The 21,379-nt window shown below is 37.1% G+C and overlaps 2 protein-coding genes across 8 annotated transcripts; both read right to left on the bottom strand.

The window, feature by feature from the left end:
• Positions 1-928: 928 nt before the first annotated feature.
• LOC133863810 (transcription factor SPATULA-like) lies at positions 929-5,809 on the bottom strand. Of its 4 annotated transcripts, none has more exons than XM_062299914.1 (8): positions 5,197-5,809; positions 4,587-4,691; positions 4,408-4,473; positions 4,232-4,297; positions 2,250-2,564; positions 2,101-2,170; positions 1,758-1,923; positions 929-1,351 (listed from the first exon to the last, which is right to left on the bottom strand). In XM_062299914.1, exons 1-8 carry the CDS (start codon positions 5,602-5,604, stop codon positions 1,306-1,308), a joined length of 1,242 nt encoding a protein of 413 aa, XP_062155898.1. In that variant the 5' UTR covers positions 5,605-5,809; the 3' UTR covers positions 929-1,305. The 4 variants fall into 4 exon arrangements, with proteins under 4 accessions (XP_062155898.1, XP_062155897.1, XP_062155896.1 ...); XM_062299913.1 differs by having other exon boundaries at positions 929-1,335; positions 2,101-2,167; XM_062299912.1 differs by having other exon boundaries at positions 929-1,335; positions 5,197-5,808.
• A 3,360-nt stretch (positions 5,810-9,169) lies between these two features.
• Positions 9,170-20,964, bottom strand: LOC133862593 (E3 ubiquitin-protein ligase MBR2-like). Of its 4 annotated transcripts, XM_062298432.1 has the most exons (7): positions 20,553-20,964; positions 14,017-15,787; positions 12,503-12,553; positions 12,088-12,186; positions 11,788-11,931; positions 11,330-11,517; positions 9,170-9,284 (listed from the first exon to the last, which is right to left on the bottom strand). In XM_062298432.1, the coding sequence occupies exons 2-6, from the start codon at positions 15,694-15,696 to the stop codon at positions 11,371-11,373; spliced, it is 2,121 nt and encodes a 706-aa protein (XP_062154416.1). In that variant the 5' UTR covers positions 15,697-15,787; positions 20,553-20,964; the 3' UTR covers positions 9,170-9,284; positions 11,330-11,370. The 4 variants fall into 4 exon arrangements, with proteins under 4 accessions (XP_062154416.1, XP_062154415.1, XP_062154417.1 ...); XM_062298431.1 differs by lacking the exon at positions 9,170-9,284 and having other exon boundaries at positions 10,889-11,517; XM_062298433.1 differs by lacking the exon at positions 9,170-9,284 and having other exon boundaries at positions 10,889-11,517; positions 14,017-15,772.
• Positions 20,965-21,379: the final 415 nt, after the last annotated feature.

Raw genomic sequence — 21,379 nt, 5'->3', positions numbered from 1 at the left:
AAAACATCATGTGCTTGATTTCTCAAGGGTATTCTTTGAGGGAATTTGGGTCTCCTTCAAGTGTATTCTCAATATGATTTTATTTATGGATTAAGTGTCTTTAAATAAGCCACCATGCAATGGAGCTCCAACTCATCTTTCTCACAGCAGCCTTAGCAAACTTATTAGTCAAAATAGCTAAAAAAAAAATAAATTCATATTTCTCTATTTTAATTATTCACTTTTTCAAAGCTAATTCATCAACTCAGCATTTTAACTATTCACTTTCACTATTACATTTAAATATTGTTTTTCAAAAATTTCTTTGTTCTCTCCAAATCTCTAACGATTATATTTTATAAAATTTATATTTTCTTAACGGTAATTTTTTTTTTCAAATTCATAGCCCCGCACCAACCCCAGATATTCCCAAATGAAAACGAACGTGGAGATGGCATTGTTTGGGGCTTCTCAGAACGTTTGGATTGTATGGTTTTTGGTTTTCTTTGACCAACATTCCGTTGATTGCACCGCCCATTTCCTCCAATTTTGTCTCCATTCGTTCTATGGCTCTTCCAGAAATAAACCACACTACAATAGAGCTCCAACTCATCTTCCTAAGATGATTTGTGAAAAATAGCTAGTGATAAGGATAAGAGCTAACTAACGAAAGATAAGGAAAGGACTTGGAGCTAAATGATGACAAGATAAGATAAAATAGGATAGCTAGAAGCGTTATTCTATTGCCTTCCTCAGCACTTCTTATCCACTTGCTGCATTAATGTCTATCTTGCCACCCGCAACACATCACTACATCACCTGGCAAGCCAAAGTTGCTTACCAAATCCCTTTGTTACAAGAAACACAAGTGCACATCCACTTGGGTAAAGGTTGGTTATATGACTTTTAAAAGAAAATATTGTTGGTTCTTATCAATCAGTCATGAAAATGTTGCAGTAAAAACTATATTTGATTGTCAAGACATTGTATCAAAATAACTTTTCAGATATCAGTTATTCCACTTCCAAACTCACGATCAGTTACCATTTTGGTGAGGTGGTTTAGCGAGGAGAAACACATGGATCATCTCCCATTTTGCACCAGTAGTTCTATAACATTGCCCAATGCATTGATGAGACAAATTCTCTGCTCAATCGCAGCTCAGCTTGAGATAAAAAAGTTAAAATTATCGGATCCTCTCCTAAGCAGTATGAAGAATTACAAAAGGTAGTAGAAGTTGAAGCTACATGCACCATATTCAAATAGTTAAAGAGCGTCACACAGTTTAGCAAACTTCAAAATTCTGGTCTTTCCCTCTTGACATCTTCATTGGGGGCACTTCTTCCTGGGTGTATGCTGGTTTGATACAAAGCTTATGTGAATAAGAAAATATCTTTATCAACACGATTTCGCAATGGCACTGTTACGAAATGAAAATTAGCATGCGTTACATTTACAAATGTAATTTGACTCACCATTTCTACAAACATGATTTTCAAATTTTCTTTTAGAAATAAAGTATGAAGAAAACATTTTGTACTTCCATTTCAAAAGAAACACATTTGGGTCCTTTTAGAAAAGTCCAGATTAACTATAGTGTGAGTCAAGCTACAATTTGTACACAAACATGATTTTCACGTTTACATTCCCTTACCACAAAGAACTAAGTTACAGTATTTGGTACCATGGCTTAGGCCTATGTGGTACGCGGTGGTCGCTTGGTACCAATACCATGCATATTAAAAAAGACGAGATAAAATGAATCGAAATATATTCACCTTAAATGTGGCGTGAGTATAAGGTTGTGTTCTATATTCTTTAGAAGCACATCTTCTGACTGGTCTCTTCCCGGAATGCATGTTTCTAGAGAACTGCTGTCCTTTAGATCAGATGCTTGCGTATTGAAGGGAAGTGACACTGTTGCACTGGCTCCCATTTCAATTTCTTTCAAAAAACAATTACATTTCAGATTCACCAAAAATTTTACATGTCAGACCAAGGGCTTAAGAATACTGCACAGGTGAAAATCTGTTATAGATAATAACCTCTTGGATCTGGCACTCAGATGCTGCAAGCATATTGATTAACTGAACGATTAAAACATGAGGCCTGGGGACTCACCTAAAGGATTAGTATCAAGATGGTTTACATTTGATTGCTGATGCCGCAAAATGTCTCCCCTGCAGATCTCCTTCAAGTTCAACAAATGTAAAATGGCTAGTATCATTTCCTTGATCTTGTATGCCTTATTCAAGGAGGTTTTAACTTACCTCGGAAGATGCATGCAGCTGAAAGGGTCCTAAATGAGCCTGGAATGAAGATTCCAACCCAAATGGGGTTTCTGAATTGATTATATTTGACATATTGGAAACAGATGGCTGGTTTGATGCAGTGCATTGGTTGGGTAGAGCAAACACATCATGCAATGGCGTTTCTTTGTTCAAATTATGTGTGCCTGTCATGTTCAGATGCAGAGGTCTATATTCCTCACCAAGGTCCATTCTCATTTGGGGGAATTGGATAGGCTGCAAAGCCCCTGGCAAGCACATAGGATGCAAACTCAAGCCGTTTCTCATTGATAACATCTGAAATGTGGATCACAATGTAAACAAATCAGAATGCTGTCAACACTATGTTTTGGCATCATTTTTTATTTTTATTTTTGCAGAGGAACAAGCCTTAAATTGAGATTTGCATACAAGGAGACAAGATATCACCCAACTCAAGCAGCATTAGGGCTCAGCAATTAAGCATAATTTAAGCTTCCAGTAGATTCCGCTGAAAATTTATTTTTAATTGGAACATCTCACAAGTAATTTGGATCTTGAAATCTTTTATCACATATTTCTCGGTTGGCTTCAGTCATTGCATTTAATAGTGGAAAAAGTATATAATACAAAATTAACTTCAAGAATTATTAAACTATGTAGTTCTTTCAAACTGACAAAACATTTGTGGCAGTGGATATCTGCAAGTTATTGAAAGAACTATGTTGGACATATAAAGGCCAACAGTTCTCAGTCTCTTTATTCTTCAGAAAAAAAGCTAACTGACAGAATTAGGAATCAGCTATACTCAGCTTAAGAGAGGAAGATAACCAAGTACTACGTCAACAAGGCTGTTGATAGGTTATCAAAGAGTTTGGAAGGTTTTTTGTGTGAGATTGCATCAATTTTAAATTATCTGCAATTGACCATGATGGCGTGACGATGCCATGCTACCTAGCAATTGCAATCTCCAAGATGTTGTCTTTATCAACCTCTGAAGAAATTAGCACAGATTAATTCAAAATTTATATTAAGAACAAGAGAAAGAAACCTGCTTTTTTTTTTTGGGGGGGGGGGGGGGGAGAGAGGTGTTGCAGGGCAAAAGCTTGTCATACATTGTCTCTACTTTTGCAAAAACACTTTCAAAAGGATTAGTTCCCAACCTTTCCAACGCCAGGATTGAGGGGGATGAAGGCTTCAATAATGTCCCTTATTATATAGAAAATTGTCAAAATCTCTTTATTATTACCACGTTGGACTCATAACTGTTTTGGAAGCTTTCCTTGGAGCCATTGGGAACTTAGAAATTTGAATATAAGAAAACCTAGTGAGAGTCTCTGTGATAATGTGCACTTATTTATTGGATTCATCTACTCTCTCCCATGGATGTAAATTCATAGGGAAACACATAAATCATGTGGCTTGTGTGGTTATTTGACTTTCTTTTTAGCTTTCACGATTGGGATCTAGTTTTGCTATCACACAATGACACAAATATTGGACGAACTTACATCCAAAATACTTCCACTATATAGCATATGAAATGGGCGTAAACTTTTACACACCAACTCAATATATGTTTTCAACATTAAGGTTGCGTTTGATACGTGGAATAGCTATTCTATTAAGAAAATGAAGAGTTTTTATTGAAAACAATAAAATGAAGAGTTTTGGAATAGCCATTTCTATTGCCCATTAGAGGAATACTATTCCTCAATTTAAGGAATAGTCATTTCGTCGTGGGCGATGAGAATAGCTATTCCAAGTGTTAAAATACTCATTATATACTAACATCAAGGCTATTATATTCAACATTCTTCCATTCCTACTAAAAGCTATTCATTTTTTCAATTAGAATAGCTATTCCAAGTACCAAACATAACCTAAGAGTTCTAAGATATGCATGGAACAACAGGAAGACTGGAAAGGCACTATGAAGCCTCTGTAGACAACGGAATCAGGTTTTTTTACAGAGATCCACAAACCTGTACTTGAAGCTGAAGCTGCTTTAGGTATTCAATAGCCTCATCAAGCATTGAAGCCTTATCTGTCTGCCGGGAAAAAAAAAAACCATTCAATTCAATAGCCGAAATGACTCTCATAAATTGGAACCTACCAAGCCTTATAAAGGACAAAGTTTGTTGCATCTGTGTTTGTGTACCTTGTTAGAATTTGGAATCAAATTCTGCAATGCTTTCATTTTCTCATTAATCCTGCTCCTCCTTCTCTGTCCAACAACCCCACACATCAAAACCCAGAAACATAACATAAGGGAAAGTAAACAAGATTTAAAACTACCAGATCAGAAATTCAGAAGTAGATCGTTAAACGCACGCCAACCTTTTCAGACAAGTTATGAACTTCCGCAGCTCTGCTTCTCTTTGATGAACCACGGGGAGGAACCGGCCTCGCGGACGCATCTTCCACCAACGTTTCAAGACCCTCCTATGTTTAGAAATCACCAATGGCTTAGAGCAAAAAATAATTTAAAAAAAAAAACATTTTTTTAGTCCTCTGTTTGTTTGCAGAGGCGCAAGCAAAATTCTGAAATATAACCCTTTGAATTTTTATGTTCTCTTGGTTGAAATTCCTATAAACTAAAAACCCGGTCAACTCTCTAAGCCAATTTTGAGCCATACACTTTCCTCAAGTCCCAAATTATGAAAAGATCAAGAATCGCTAATTTCTCTGCTTTCCCCACATTTTCTCAGTGACCAAACGAAGCACTAACAGACACGCAAAACTCTATAACCAGCACGACATCGTATTCCCAGAAAGTTCAGAAACTTTACTATTCCAATGAAATGCATTTACACATCTCTGAGCAAAGATCCCACCTTTCTCAAGCCGATCAAAGAACGACACATAAAAATTTATTAACTTTTTTCCCACATTTTCTCAGCAACCAAACAAACAGAAAAGTCCAAACTTTAATCAAAAGTACAATCACCTCGCTTTCACAATCATACTCGTCAGTCTCATTCTCACTCGCTCCAAGCGAAGAGGTGGACACATTGGAGAGGAAAACACCGGAGCCAGTGGTGCTCACTCCACTGGAGGAGTCAAGGCCCGAGATCCCATCCTGGACGAGCGCTGATCGGCATGAAAGGTCAGGATTTCCCGGAAAAACTTTGGAGTTGTAGAGCTGTGCTCGTTCACCCGTGTGCCCCATCAGAGAAGACGAAGGCGAAGATGAAGATGAACCCAGAAGGATTTGATGAACAAAAAGCGAGATTTCGTCTGAAGTAGAAGAAGACGAAGGAAGCCGTGGCTGATGAGCTGGAGCTGGAGCTGGAGCTGGAGCTGAAGCAGAAGATGAACAGTATTGTTTGCCATATTCATACATATCATCCCCCATTACTTTCCCTTTCTGGGTCTTTTGGCTCTCAGAGAGAGAGAGAGAGAGAGAAAGAGAGATTGTTTTGGTTATGGGCTTTGATTCAGTTTTGGTTTTCTTGGATTTGTTGCGTCTGCTGCTTTGTCTTTGTAAAAACCAAAGTGATGTGCTTAGCAGAAACAGGGACTGTATGTGTGTGCGTGTGTTTGTGTTGTGTGTGCATGACTTGGGAAATTGTGGGCGGGTTTATACTCCGAAAATGATGAAAGCCAAAGTAGACGCGCCATCAGAGCGAGTGGGGTGTAAAGTGCTTCAGATTCTAACCGAGGTCTCTGACAATGTTCTTTTACGGGATGGCCGGGGCTGTCAAAATGTTAAAAAAAGAAAAAAAGAAAAAAGAAAAAAGCTTTGCTTGTGTCAGGTGAGGCTCAACTAGCATTTTTCTGTGTGAATTTTTTATTCATTTTTAACGTTTTTGATCGTTTGACCCTTCATGCTTAATCCGTACCATATGCAGCAAGTTTTATTTGCTTAATTTTTTCCTGGGATCCGTACTGAAAGGGATTTCTGTCCCAAGTTTGAATCAGAGGAAATGGTTTTCTCTGATCTCTTGTCTTGCAGAAAGAACTTTTGTCATCTTCCCTTCCATTTCCAATGGGTGTCAGATGAGAATTTACACTCCTTTCATCTCTGTTTCTTTAATATTTGCTACTAAAGAATGTCGATCCGATGGGTGCAACAAGTCTGGATTAATTGGTTTCTCATTATCTATGTTAAGGAGCACAAATTGTTATTTTCTCAGAGAATACTAACAAGATTGTCTAGTTCAACCATTTTTGTAGCATCAGATTATTCAAAAGGATTCCCATTTTTCTATCATATAATATTCTGCATTTTCCTACGTTCTTGGGGCTTCAAATGCCCATGAATTCAGCCTTCCATGATCAGAAAAAAAAAGAACATATCTCTAATTTCAATGGTCTTTGACTCTTTCTTCTCTTAATTTGAAAATAAGATGAAGAGATATTTGATGGTGTTTGAATAATAAATGATTTATATGCTAGTTTGATCCAATGTGACTGGTTATGTCTAATTCTTCTTGTTGTAGAATTACTCCTGTTATCTTAAGGGGGTGAGAGAAACAGACAATTGATCACCATCTTATCATCTCCATCACAGTCTTGTCCGACCAAAACGTCACCTTAACTAGACACAAAAATAATGTCGCAAATATTTAGCAATATCTTTGGCCAGCCTTTTCATCCGTACCAGGACGTGTCTGGATCCGATTGGGAAATGAGATCTCGTATCCACCCTACGGAAGGGACCACCAGAGTATCATTGTCAACATCATCGACGTCATACGAACGTTGATCAACATCCACACACGGCAAGTAATAGAGGGTTTCAGATTTTGGATGTGGACGTGGCAAGAGGATAGGGTGATTGATCCCTTGAGATGTGCGCCAACCCCCTTAACTTTCATCATATAGCTGATACGACGGCTCAGGATTGTTTACAAGTCAAATTGACTGACCCGATTTGATTGGTGGGCCGTGAATTTTAGGAAAATCATATATTCCCAAGGTATTGGAAGTTCGTGGCATGTTCTTATTTCTTTAACACAATCAAGTACGGTTTGTTGTGATTTCGAGGATATCCGACGGCTCAGATCGAGGGAAGACAGACTCTCGCGTACACCTGGGCGTCTGTACACAGCTTTTGACTATGGAGAAAGAATTTTAAAAATTTATCCCTCGTCACTTTTGTGTTCGTTTTTAAAAATAAAATAACTTTTATGGTCGATATTAAATTTTAATTAAATAATAATTTTAAAAGTTATTTTATTTTTTAAGGAATTCAAAAATAAAACAAGAGAACTTCTAGCATTTCTCAAATGAAACACATAACATGTATTTGTTTTCCATAAGCTTTATTGGCATGGATAAACAAGGCCAACTGGCCAAGTTATGAGCATCAGGATCTTTTACGGTTGCTTTTAATCGGAGAGGAGCCAATCCTTGTGTATAAAGGGTAGAATTGTAACCATGTAAAATTACAATTCTGCCCTTGTGTATAAAGGACCAACTCCTCTTTCGTTGAAAGCAACTGGAGAGGATCCTCGTCCAAGTTACTAAGTGTATTTAAGAATGGTTTTTGTTTTTTTTTTTTTTTCTTTTCTTTTGAAAAAAATGAACTATAAACCTGTTTATAATGCTGTTGTTCTAAAAAAAAATGTTGCTTAAATCTGTTTGTGGCTTTAATTACCCAGGAACAAAAATGTTACATAAACATGATTGTTGTTAGTTCCCAACATTATTGTTCTGCTGCTGTTGCGTATGGGTATAAAATGAGTTTTATTTCTTCGAAAGATGAATAAAAAGAGTGAAGGAAAAAGAAAATTAGGAGATAAAAGTTATGTTTGTTAACCTTTTTGGGATGATATTTTTTGTTTGAGATGGATTTGGTGTCATTTACCTACCATTTTTTTTTTAAAAAAAAAAAAAAAAAATTATCATTGAATCTGTATGACCTACATGTAAATTTTACATGCATATTCAAGAAAAATGTTATACTTCTCAAATTTGTTTTGTAAAAGTTGGTTTTCAAGCGATGTGTCACCATCCTAGGAAATTTTGAAATGTTTTGATGACACATCACTTGAAAACCAATTTTTGAAGGAAAAACAAATGAAAAATGTAGCATTTCTCTGTATTCAATAGTGGGTTCATACATTTCTTGTACGGAAATGGAAAAAAAATATGTAAGAAAATGAAAACAAACATTTATCTTTTTGTTTTTGGCTTAAAAAAAATGTTTTGATGTTACATAAAAGTGAAAACTATATTTGTATTTTTAAGAGCGTTTTGTGTTTGAGTTATTCGTTAATGTTTTTGTTTTGAGAGGAAAAAACAAGAATACTAACCAACAAAACCTTTTAAAAAATGTTACTAAAATGTTTCTTTGGTTTCAAATAAGCCCCAGCATGTATGTAGTGGACCAAATAAGCCCTAGCATGTAGGGCTGAGCATGGGGCGGGGGGGGGTGGGGGCGGGGATGGGGTTTTTTTGCCCCCGCCCCGCACCCCGCATATTGCCCCCTGCACCCGCACGGGGCGGGTGGGGATGGGGTGGGGTTGAGGGGCGGGGATCCCTGCGGGTATGCGGGGATCCCCGCGGGTTATGATGGGTTATTGTCCAACATGAAGTTTTGTTTATTCGAAAGGGATTTTCTTGCGATACCAAGAACAGCAGAAACCCTGGATATCGACGACTCATGCAAACCCACATTCAAATAACTAAAATAGCTTAAACTTGAAAGAATGGGCATAAAGCCAAAGTTAGAAATTTTGAGCAATCAGATATTCAGATCTCACAACAAGTTAGCAATGCATAGTAAGTCAAACCCAGAAAATACATGCCGAGTGCCGACTAGTCGACTACAGGGGCCTTCCTTCCCCTTCCTCTGCTGCGGCCTGCGGCGCCTGCCGGTGTGTGACGTGTGTCCGTGCGTGCGGGGAGGGCCGGTGACTGGCGACGACTAGTGAGGTGGCTAGTGGCACGGCTGCGGCGCTCAGGGCAGGGTAGGGCTGGCTAGTGGCACTGTGGCAGGGCTGCTGCGGCGCTCAGGGATGAGGTGCTCAGGGATGCGGTGCTCACTGCTCAGGGCTGCGGCGCTCAACGGCTCAAGGACTTACAAACCTAAAGAAGATAAGTGTAGGGTTAGGTTAGAATTTAGAAACACTGCCTGCTGCAGTGCTGCTTGTGTTTTTTATGTTTTTCGCCCCCCCCCTCCCTTTTTCTTTTTCTTTTTTTTTTTTTTTTTTTTTTAAAACCTGCGGGGCGGGGGCGGGGGCGGGGACCCGCAAAAATTCAAGGGTCCCCCCCGCAACCCGCCCCGCATCGCGCGGGGGGCTAAAAAAAACTCCTAAACCCGCACCATGGGTGCGGGTTTTGGGCTCTACGGGGCGGGTTGGGGCGGTTTCTGCGGGGCGGGGCGGGTTTTGCGGGGATTTGCTCACTCCTACTAGCATGTATGTAGTGGCGCTCTGCCCCCAACGACGGACAAGGATCCTCTCCATTTCATTTTTTAGGTGTGTTTGGTAACCAATTTTCTCTTCCCTCCTTTTATTTTCACTCCCCCCCAAAAAAAAAAATTCAAAACACTCTCACCTTTTCCAATACAAATTCTTTATACTTTATATCACATCAATTATCTTACCGTTTTACTAAAAAAAAAAAAATCACTTCAATAATCTTTACCAAACACACCCAAAGAATCGAGGATCTGATGCCCCAAAGACATGTTTGCCAATACCCCTAAAATGCAACTAGTTCAAAAGGCAGTTTCAAGCCACCATTCCATTTGGTAACAGTCATTTCATTGCAAATATCATTTGGCCTCACTTGAATTAGGCAACAGTCATATCATAGTAGATAAATATCCTTGTGCCTCATCAAAATCTGTTACCAGTCATTTCGTTGTCCTTCTTAACCAAATTAAGAATACCTTAACAATGATGAAAGGATCACAAATTCAAGGCTACACAAAAATGTTTCAAACGGAGATGTTGTTTCGGAGACATGTGCAGTGTATGGTATGGGAAAGAAAGTAATTTTGGGAGAAAATTAAATGAGGCAACAATGATGGAATGAAGAAAACGTGCACGGATGAAGGCGACAACACAATCACAAGATTACACCAACCATGTGTTTACAAAAGACAGCTTAGCCAAAGGTTGAAATTGTAGGAACATGCCGGATTCGGCTTCGGTTCAGTTGTTCTAATTGGAATTGGACCTATTGGGACCGAGATACGTATCCCATAACAAGACAGAAAGAAAACATGTCCCATTCCCAACAAGTTCAGTTTCAACTTGACTCGAGCCAGGCCCGTCAATGAAGACGCACCAAGAAGTTAAAAGGAATGTAAATAAAAGCAGATGAAAAGGGAATTAAACATGAAAGAATCTGACAAAGCTCCTAAGTATCAAGACCAGGACAAGATAAGAACGTAGAAGCCCAGTGCTAGCCTGGCCTATGCAACAGCAATTAAATAAGGGGGGATGCATTGAAGCATGAGAACATGCAAGAATTAATAGACAGCTAAAGACAGTCATTTAAGCCATTTGTAAAATTCTTTATTTATTTATTTCTTTTTTTGCCCGGCCATTAGTAACATTCAATCTACCAACCTAGCAAATATTAACTAACCTCATAAAAAGATGCAAAACAGCAAAACATAATAATTTAGCCAGCGAAAAAAGATAGATAGCAGCATCAAAGGAAAAAGTTTAAAACCAGGTTTCATTCCAGCAGGGGATAAGAGACTAAGCCAACGAAGCAGCCTTCATATAAGAAGGTTGCCATTTTAAAGTCACAGTTTCAAAACATAAACATTGTCTGAATATAAGTCAAGTTCTCCTGAATTTCCATGGCTGAGGTTCCATCTATTAACCAGCTAGTTTGACAAGCAGGATATCCTTGAACCTAAGCCGCTCATGAACATGTATAGAAGTACAGAAAATTTGGTTCTATAACACATCCCCTCTACTTGGAGGATTACCTAGCATGTCACCCCAGCCACAGAAACCATTAACTTTTTGAGGAAAAAGCAAGATCAAGAGGCACTAAGGCGTCTCGTGGAGTTGCAAATTAATACAATGAAAAACTGTCATAACAAAGCAACATGAAACGATGATGTATATAAAGAAACTAAAGATGCCATCCCAAGGGCTGGAAAGCACCTTTCTGGTTTCATCTCCAGCTTGGAAAAGGAGCCCCGAAATTAATTATCTGCGTCTCTACAAGCCAGCGCCATCTTTTTGCAAATAGGGCAGGAATTCTTCTGAACTAGCCACTGTTTAACACAGGTGAAGTGAAAGTCATGCCCACAATCCAGCTTCCCAAGATCATCTCCATCAACAAATTCCTCCTGCAAAGTGTTTCCAGAGATGAAAGACACATTGAAAGAAACAGCTTAAACAAAGAAACTATAAAAAAGATAACAACATATCTGCAGGTAAGAATCTCACTTCAGCAAAATCTAGCAAAGGACCAAGCGGGCTACTTTATAACAGCCAAGAAAACTATGATATTTATATTTACAAAACAAATTCATATAATTATTTCATTGACTGCACTGTCTTATGGTGTTCTCCTTTCTATCTACCCCTGGAAGGAAGAAAAATAGAATGGCTCATACCTGACAAATGCAGCATGGTACGGTCTCCTCTGGAGATCCTAATGTGATGGACTCATATTTTCGCTGCCTCAAATTTGCGAGAATAGCTTCTTCGCTCAATCCAATGCCGACATTCCCAATGTACTCTTCCAAAGCCAGTAATTCCTAAACCCAAAATTGTAACTTTCAAGCACTTTTCCAGAATGAAGGACCAGAATTAAATGGTGACTGAAACAGTATATCTTAAAATTCTTTTTGGCCAATGATATGGAAGTTATCCTTGTAAAGACCTGCAATGTACTAATTTTTTTGTAGTGTTACCTCATAAGACATGTTATCTACATCAAGACGCATGTCTTCATGCATATCATCCTCCTCAGGGACACCATATAAAACTGAACGGTCAATAATCATAACATCCTGGAATACCAGCATCAGTGCAAATCATCTATAAGACCTTGATGGGATCGAGGCAAACTGGGGCCCATTTTGTACAGTAGAAACCAATTCTTGCAAGAACTTCAAGCTAATAATTATTTTGAGGAAGTGTACAAATATGACAACTTACCCATCAAGTTTCTGCTTTTTTTACCACCACTGATGATTTTAGCATTTACAATGTGATGAAAAATAAAATGAGGTTTAGCCTTATCATAGCAAAGATGGAACTTTTATTTGATAAGTACATCAAAGATGGAACTTTATAGCAACATGTAGAGATCTAGCTAAAACCTACCTCAAATTGTAAAGCGCGACCCCTACGGACAAGTGCCACGGCATTTCGAACCTGTTATTATGTCAAAAATAGACATCTGATTAAGTGAAAGTACACGAATACTGAAAAAGAAAATCAATTCATGGTACATAAGCTGCTTGAATATGCTTATTGGTTACATGATTGTGAAATTATTCTTTCTGACCTAATAATTACCGGTATGTTTAAATTTGCATGTAGGTGTAAGCACAAATCAAATTTTAAAAACAGGAAGTATAATGCATGTTTAAGGAAAAATCTTCAAAATTGAACATGATAAAACCAACTATCCAATATTCCTCATATAGAATTTGGCTGTTGATCACAAGGTCTGAGATGACCCAACAAGAGCTTGATCATGGTCAACTTCGGAAGCCTACTTCGTGACCTAGAAGCTAAGGCTTATTGAATTTGCATAACCATAGGTAAAATGGAAATATGTGGGGGAGGCGACAAATGAACTTATCAACAAGGGTGTTACTGTGCATCCAGGGTTTACCAAGGCCCTCTATGAATGGAAGCAAGCATATCCACTCCCAGTCACTAAAAGGATGTAAAACAAACAAGACTCTGGTTCAAATACTAGAAAAATATAGTATAGGATGTGCCTGAAAAAGAACAAGGTCTTGCTTTAAAATAACGACAACGACCGGGTATTTTTCTAGAGAAAAATTATGTAAAGTTTGCCACCGAAAGGCCATGTCAACCAACAAAATATTCTCTCTAGATGCTCAGAATGTTCTCTAGACATATATGGAATGTTACTTGGCAAGTTAGGGTTTCCTACCTCCTATAAAAGGTTGTATTCCCTATTATCTTAGAGTTGTGGAGGAATGTGAAGTTATTGTATAAAAAGTTCTTTCTGTAGACCCTTAAAGAAGTGAGCCTCTTCTCCTTTGGCAGCAGGCATCCACCGAAGCTTTGGCTCAGATTCAGATGGAGAGACATCATTTTTTAATGGAGAAGATCATGGTAGGTCTCCACTCTTATTAGGCCTATTTTTCCATTTTATTTGACTTCCATTTCCTCTTCAATTTCTCTCCCTTGAGTCCTCCAATAAACCTATGATAGAGCTCCTTCTCAATGGCCTATGTATACAAATAGTATTCTCCTTTCAAGTTTCAAATTTAGATGCCTTGGGTTCAACATATTATGGTTGGGGCTTGTGGAATTAGGGGTATTTTAATCCTACAGGATTGGAGAAGCTTCTTTTCTCTTTCCTATCTATGTTATACTTTCAAGTTCCTTAAAAATTAAAAAAAAAATTAAAAAATCCCTCTTTTTAATGGCATATTTTGTGCTTTCCCAATCACCCAACACAAGAAAGAAATTATAATTGGGTTGGGCTCACCCAATACTGCATCGTATACCATGTGATCTTATCCATTTGATTTCCCAAATATTCAGATTGCTGTATGACTAACCTGTCTTATATGATATACTTCATTCAAAGAAGGGGTGAAAAAAATAATCAGTCAGTATTCCATTGAGCATACCTCAGATATCAGTCTGCTTATGTTTTGAGTAGCACCGATGGACTGATGCTCGAAGGGATTTTCAGGATAACCACCAGCTTGTCTCTCAGGTCTTGTCATCAATTCTGAATCCATGTATACCTGAAAAGGTCTTACATTACCACCTCTAACTGAAAGATCCATTTCCCGTGCTGCTGCAGAAGTCCCTGAATGTAGTGGCCAGTAACTACCCCGCACTCTAGATTCAAAGCCAGCAGATGCAGTCGTAGAGCGACTCTGTGCATACTGTTCAGGTACGTTGCATTCAGGAAGCCCAGTAGGCACAGATGTGAAACCTGAAAGAGTGCCATTTCGCGAACTTGAAGCAACATTTCCCAGAGAGTTTGAATTCCCATTGACAAAGTTAATGTTGGTTGGATTCTGGGCTACATTCCCCCTTTCAGTTTCAGGAACAAGCAGGGTGTTTCTAGGAATGTTCATTGAGTTCTGTTCTTGCTGCAAAGTATCACCACCATTGACAGCATAAACAGGAGGAATAGAAGACACATCAGGTCTTGACCTTGTCAAATCATCCCATGGGAAAGGCTGCAGATTTTGCAAAGAGATGGCAGTGTGCACAAAAGCCTGCTCTGGAGGAGTTGCATTAACTGGCAATGTTGCTGCTGAGCTTGAGTTTGGAAAGTGATCAAACGGAAAAAAGATCGTTGGTTGAGTACGTGACTGTAGATGAGAATCTTGTGTGGTCCCACTAGACAATATACAAGATGGTACAGAATCTTGTGGATTTGCAGCTCTCCTCAGACGAATAGCTCTATGAGAACTTTCTTCTTGTTCTGGACCACTTGAAGTCTGATGCACGCCAGAAACTGCTCCCATCATGCCAACCCCAAGTCTATTCTCCAACTGTTCAGGATGACTAACATTTGAAGGAATAATCAAAGGAGTTGATACATTCAAGCCACTATTGGCATTTCCTTGGGCAGGAACAGCTTCCCATTCAGAATTTCCAGCTTGTTGACTAGATCTTGAACTTTCACCCAAAGACAGTAGTCCAGGAGCATCTTCAGGTGCTCTTCTTTTGCAGGATACTCGCCTACCATCTGATGAAAGTCCCTCTCTGCCATCATCTTCTTCCAACACATATCCTGCAAGTCCAGAAGATATTACAAGTGGGATAGAAGAATTGTGGGCCAGTGGATTTTGATCAGCTTCTAGTCCATCGGGATTAAATAGACGCAGGCTTAAACCTGCCCCCATATCCTGATTGGCATCACTGTTATTGCTCTCAAACAAGGCATTTAAGTCTAGGTTCTGAGTGAGAGCGCCAGAATTAACCCCTTGCAAAATTGATGGCTCGTTTCTGACCTGACCATCACTCGGGAACATATAAGCGTTCTCTTGAAAAGGAGCAATATATGGCTCAGAATGCCTTCCTTGAAACCTTTGACCAGTTCCATCAGGATCATCAGCAGAAGAAAGCCATCCATCCTCACCTAATAATTCCTGAAAACTGATCGGGTTTTGGGTGTTCACACTGGAGCTAGATTGACCCATCCAGCCTATACCAGTGTGGCTATCATGGACTGAGACAGCAGTGGTAAACACATTATTCAGAGCAAACACAGGATTGTTGACATCCAGCCCATGATCAACATGAAGGGTTTCAGGAAATGAGTTGTAGGTTCTACCTTGACCATTCATCTTGGCCGAAATAGATTCACTTCAGAAGTCAAAAGAATGCCAGAGGGAGTCCTAACAGAAGGTCTTCTCTGCAGACCTGAAATCACACCACCTGTAATAGAATAAGATCTGGAATAATTTGATTTAGTAATTTCATACCTGCACAGCTATCCACAAATGAAATGATTTGCAATTTAAGACATCAGTAGCAGAGCTTTCTGCAACTGCTCACATTTACAAAACTGAAGAGAGAGTTTTTCCTTACTGATGTCAATAGAAACACTCGAACACATCTCTCCAGTTTAAGCAACTATCTATTGCCTTTCATAAAACTTACAGGATTTTCCAGATGCAGTTATTCTAAATTTTATCTTACTGGTTCACTAGTCGTTCATCTAAATATTCCTCAAATCTGTATCTGAATTAATTTTGTATATGAACACACTGTTTCTTAATTTTCTACCAGTTTCTACAATTTAATCTTGAATCATAGACAGAGTTGCTGACAAATTGACAATAAATCTACTTTCCTTTTCTCATTAATATGCGACATTTAGGGAAACCTCCAAAGTGCATCTCAACTTCAGTTATCCATCTCCTCATTCTTTATCTCTATCCAAGGAGGTTGTTACCAAGCACCAGAAAGATGTAAAGTGAACTATCTTCAACTCATTATTCTCATGATCCGCTAGATTGTCTGCAGTCCTTTCCGGTCCAAATTATAGTGAGAACTTTAATGTCACTGCTATGAGACCTCGCCGCTTTATTGATTCCAATAAGCAAATGCTAATTATTAATACTAGTATTTGCCTAAATTAACCAAATCTCAAATGTCCATCTACAGCACCCATGCTCGGCAGCCATATTCTTTGCGGACAAAGTGGCGGCTGAGGAAGAGGGCCTGTGCCTGCATTTAGATAGATTAACTCAAATATAAGCCTGTCTAGAAACCTATGATTACTGGATTGTCCACTCACCAACAGATATCTAACTAAACTGCCCCCTCAAACTTGTTCTGTTTGAATATTTTACTCCATCTGCAACCCATAAACCTCAATATTAGCTGTTTTTAGGTTAATAAAGACATTGTGGAGGACCCTTTTTAGAATTTAAATTAATCACCTATAGACGTATTCTTACTTGTACATGTCTCTTCACAAATCCTTTCCCTTTTTTTCCTAGAATATTTATAAGCCATCTTCTAATATATCCCTAAAAAAACTATCAAATAAAGTATATGAAATATATATTCCCCATAACCAGTTCAATCAATAATTTTCTCGAGTGTTCAAGGCACAATTAACCACTTGTACCCTTACAAAACAATTTTAAATTTCTAACAAATTTACTTAGTAAACCAAACAAGCCCCTTTCTTACAGACATTTGCCCTATAAAACAGGAAATGACATCTATGTTGAAAGTAATAATAGTCATGAACTTCAGAGCTCTTTCATAACTTCTCCCAATTTCACCAAAATGTGTTGAAATAAAGTGCCAAAGTGTCCTGCCAGTTATCACCTTGATACAAGTTCACCAAAACGGGAATAAAGGGGAAAAATGTAAAAAACTATTTAAGTACCCTCCCTCACTTACGAGGGCTCTAATATCCTCTAAATGTGCCCATTGAAGTCTAAGACCTTTGATGTCAAGAAAAAGTGTACTACAAATTGAATGGAATGATGAAGTTAAAGAAAGATGACATGCTATTATTGACCACAGTACTTCAAACCGGTTTTGTTCAACTCCATCAGTAACAAAGATAATATGACAATCTCCTGGACTAAAAAAAATTGCATCAGCAGAAATTGTTAAAAAGTCTTAATAGATAATTATAATTTTGCCAAGTAATTGATCACATCATCTTTTCCAAGATTATAATACAAGGATGTGATAGATAAGGTAGTTCAATAGAACTCCACTTCTCTAGGTGACTTTCCATGCACTCACAATATGGACTATAAGAAACTAGAAGTGGATTGCAGTTGCAGTGTGCATGGGGTGAAATCTTGGACACGAAGCATTGACTATTCACATCTAAAAACCATAAAACAACACTTATATATAGTACTTACTAAGCGCCACCCACAAACTTCAGCTATGTCCTAACTCGATGAATTGAATTTACTAGGAGAAGAAATTGGGATTACGTAATTGCTAGATAAAGGAAAAACACAAGAAAGTAAAATCAGAAGACTCAATGAAGGAGCATTAAATTTTCAGAAAACGGTATCCAAAATCATTTGCGAAGAAAAAATTTAGAGAGAGACTGTAAATTCAAAGCAAACGCAAGTATGGGACGTGATAAAAGTAAAACGTGGCACACCATCCATTATCATTGTACCTCAAATAAGATAATTATTTTCAAGCAATATGCCATGCCACTACAAACCTACTATGTAATACATTCTGTCCAAAACTAGATTTTGTGTTAGTAATTGTTTATGATGAAATGTACACTAAAAATAGAACAAATAGTAAATAAATAATCACATATATAAAGAACTGAAAATGCCTAAAGAGATTAAAGACTTCTAGAAGCAGAAGGCAAAAAGGAACACCAAATCTAATGCATAAATAATATATGGATAAAAAGCTTAAGAACTAAAATAAAATTTCCTTGGTAGTTGAATACGTATAAATAACTAAGCATTCAAACTATTCCGAAATAAAAGTACAAACAATAAATGGATTATATTATCTAATAAATCAATAGCTATACTTCCAAAGAGATTATATACAAGTGCTAGGTCAAGAAGACAGCAGCATCTCCAAGCTACTCCCAAGTCATCACAAATACAGACTCATGCACACGCACAATGCACATCTTGATGTACTTAGTTCTACCACAAATATATTTACTTACTTGTATCACTATTTAATAGAGAAAAAGAATACATGCATTGAAACCTATAAATCTAGAGTTTTCATGACCATCAGGCTCGAGAGAAGGTCACAAACTAGATGCATAAAATGGAGTAGAAGGGGGAAAAAATATATTTTCTTGCATATTTAACCCCAAACTAAATAAGTAGGAATATTATTCAAAAGGTTATGAGAAACAGTGGCAATCTTAATACTGCCTCAAAATCATCAGTCCAAACATGATTAGACACCTAAATTCATTTTATAAAAAAAGTTGGAAAAAATAACAGAAACAAAGAGGATCAAGAAAATGAAGGCAATCCTACTTAAAAAATCAACCTACCCCAATTAGTGTCAGTAATCAAACCTTAAATGCCACAAAAGAAGTTCAAAACAAGTAAACATTTACAACAGTCAATGGTATAAAATAAATGCTCCAAATAATTCATGCAAGAAAAAAATATTAGTGATCGACATTCATGGAACTTTTACAAATAATTAAATGAAAAAAAATAAAAGAGTATTTATAACGAAAAAGTACCAAACAGGAAAAAGAAAAACTCGCAACCATTTAACCATATTGACCATAAATAATTCAGAGGATACGAAGAAATTTTTACAATAGAAAATGTACCATCAAGGTCACCACAACAATTTCAAGTATGTAGCCCTACATGATGGATGGAATTAAAGATGCCTATAAAGACTTAGACACTGATGGATGCATAGGTAAGCATAGTTTGATTGCATAAACTAATTTAAGCAATTACTTAATAGCAAACAAAATATATTCAACGAAAATTCTTCAAATCAATTGAAAGGAGCACCTTCCCCACCACAGGTCTCAATCCTAACCCAAAAAAATAAACAGATGAAAACATTTATTTATGGCATAGGGACATAGGGCTATTTTATAATTCAAGGTGACCTTAAATCATATAGAATCCTCATTGGTTGAATGATCTGGCCATAAAACTCTAACATATGCAGGGCAGATATCAACAAGAATGCATGCTTGATAGTTGCTATACTATGAGACTGTTTAAGGAGAAAAGAATATTGAAGAAGAAGGAGTTCCCTCTAACCAATATTGTCAAAAATAAACCCTAAACACCAAACAACAATTCAAAAAGAATGATTTGGCATAGTGAATAGGCAATAGAAAAATGAAAAAAGTTTGGTAAATTGATTTCACATTGAGATGAAAAATTTATACATTTAATTTTTAAAGATATAGCTAACATACATTGATGCATGCATGACAAAAAAGCTATAAAAATGCATTAACCTATATCCTTTGATGCATGTATGCAAAAGCATTTACAATATTTAAATTAAAGTATCAAAATCGGCACATCCATGAAATTAATATATGGGAACATACATTACAGAAGGAAAATGGATGACAGGAACTATATTAAAGTATTAGCAAAAGCAAGAAGGATCTTTCCCTATGCCATTGTAGATAAACCTAAATCACAAAGAACTACAACTTCAAGAAATAGGATTTTCAATAACCAGTTGAAGATGTCAATCCGGAGCCTAAGGTCACAAAGGTTAATAAAATTATAAATAAAAATTTTTCTTTAATTTTTTTTTTTAAAAAAAGTACTCAACTCCCAAAATTAAATTAGATTGATCATGAAAGATTACTTCTGCACTAGAAGAACCGTCTAAGAACCACATTTCATCCCAAAATCAACATATACAAATAATTATCATCAATACACACAGACAACCCCCACATACATACATACATATGCACATACATTTATGTATCAATTGACTCAAAATAAACCATAGAGGATAAATAAGATTAGATTGATTCAACAAAATTAAATGGAAAAACAAAAAGTTCCAGAACATAATATTTTATTTTTATTTTTTTTAAAAAAAAAAATCCTAACAGAAAACACAAACAGAAAGTAAAGAACATGATAGATAAATAGGCATTGGCACAAGATTATCACCCACTGATCTCACATATAAGAACTAAAAAGAAAAGGGTTTATACCCAGTAGAAATGAGAATTGGTTGACACAAGAACTGAACACAAGACTGGGCTTTATCTCTCTTGGCTTTGTATGAAACAAACTGAGAGTAAAGACAGGAGCTTTATAGAGTGAACTGGGGTGGAGCATTGGTGGCTGGAAATAGTGAAATTTGCAAGGATAGACTGGAATCATTATTTCTTTCGAAAACAGACAACTTTGGTAGTAAGGTGGCATTGTTAGCTGCAAACCAATTGGTTGTGAATTCAGTTTGAGACCCTCACTCAGTAAGCCTCGTGTCACTTCGCTTTGCATGACTCTCTAGAATTGAAATATATGGAAACAACTCTGCCTCCACCCAGCGCCGTTATCTTTCTTGAACGCTGTGTTTTCCCTACTCGTGCCTATCGGCGCTTGCTTTCCAACCTGCCTTAATAGAATCTGGGTTCTTTTATTATTTTATTGTTTTTATTTTCCTGAACTTGTTGTAAGGTAAAGGGTCCTGAAAAAATAAAAAATAGAAACTTATATCTACAAAAAAAAAAAAAAAAGGATTCTTTGTTAATTCTTTTATTAAATGTTTTACAGATATGATCTATTTTATTTATAAATATTGAAAATTATTTGGGTAGAAGACGGCAAGATATAACATGAGTTTGAAGATTAGACATAATATATATACTTTAGATCTAATTAAATTAATAAAAAGACTATTTGTAATCGATCCCGATTAGTTGGAACTTAGGATTTTAACGAGTGATTTTATATTAAGCAACTCAAGTATTAATTTTCTGCTGTCGTTATATGATGTTTTAATTGTGACGGGTGTTGTTTAGTTATTCGATTATGA

This window comes from Alnus glutinosa, chromosome 3 (genome assembly GCF_958979055.1).
Source record: "Alnus glutinosa chromosome 3, dhAlnGlut1.1, whole genome shotgun sequence".
In the NCBI taxonomy this organism is placed as follows: Eukaryota; Viridiplantae; Streptophyta; class Magnoliopsida; order Fagales; family Betulaceae; genus Alnus; species Alnus glutinosa.
Note: the sequence above shows the minus strand (reverse complement) of the source record. Positions and strands in the feature narration are given on the sequence as shown.

What these genes read in the sequence shown, in the direction of transcription:
- LOC133863810 (XM_062299912.1), bottom strand. Translation starts at nt 5,604, where the DNA reads ATGGGGGATGATATGTATGAATATGGCAAACAATACTGTTCATCTTCT. An exon ending in AGCTTCAGCTTCAAGTACAG is followed by an intron (nt 2,565 to 4,231) that starts GTTTGTGGATCT and finishes TCCACATTTCAG; the next exon opens with ATGTTATCAATGAGAAACGG. An exon ending in AGCTGCATGCATCTTCCGAG is followed by an intron (nt 2,171 to 2,249) that starts GTAAGTTAAAAC and finishes TTGAACTTGAAG; the next exon opens with GAGATCTGCAGGGGAGACAT.
- LOC133862593 (XM_062298432.1), bottom strand. Translation starts at nt 15,696, where the DNA reads ATGAATGGTCAAGGTAGAACCTACAACTCATTTCCTGAAACCCTTCAT. An exon ending in TAAGCAGACTGATATCTGAG is followed by an intron (nt 12,554 to 14,016) that starts GTATGCTCAATG and finishes ACATAATAACAG; the next exon opens with GTTCGAAATGCCGTGGCACT. An exon ending in TAGATAACATGTCTTATGAG is followed by an intron (nt 11,932 to 12,087) that starts GTAACACTACAA and finishes TTTTGGGTTTAG; the next exon opens with GAATTACTGGCTTTGGAAGA.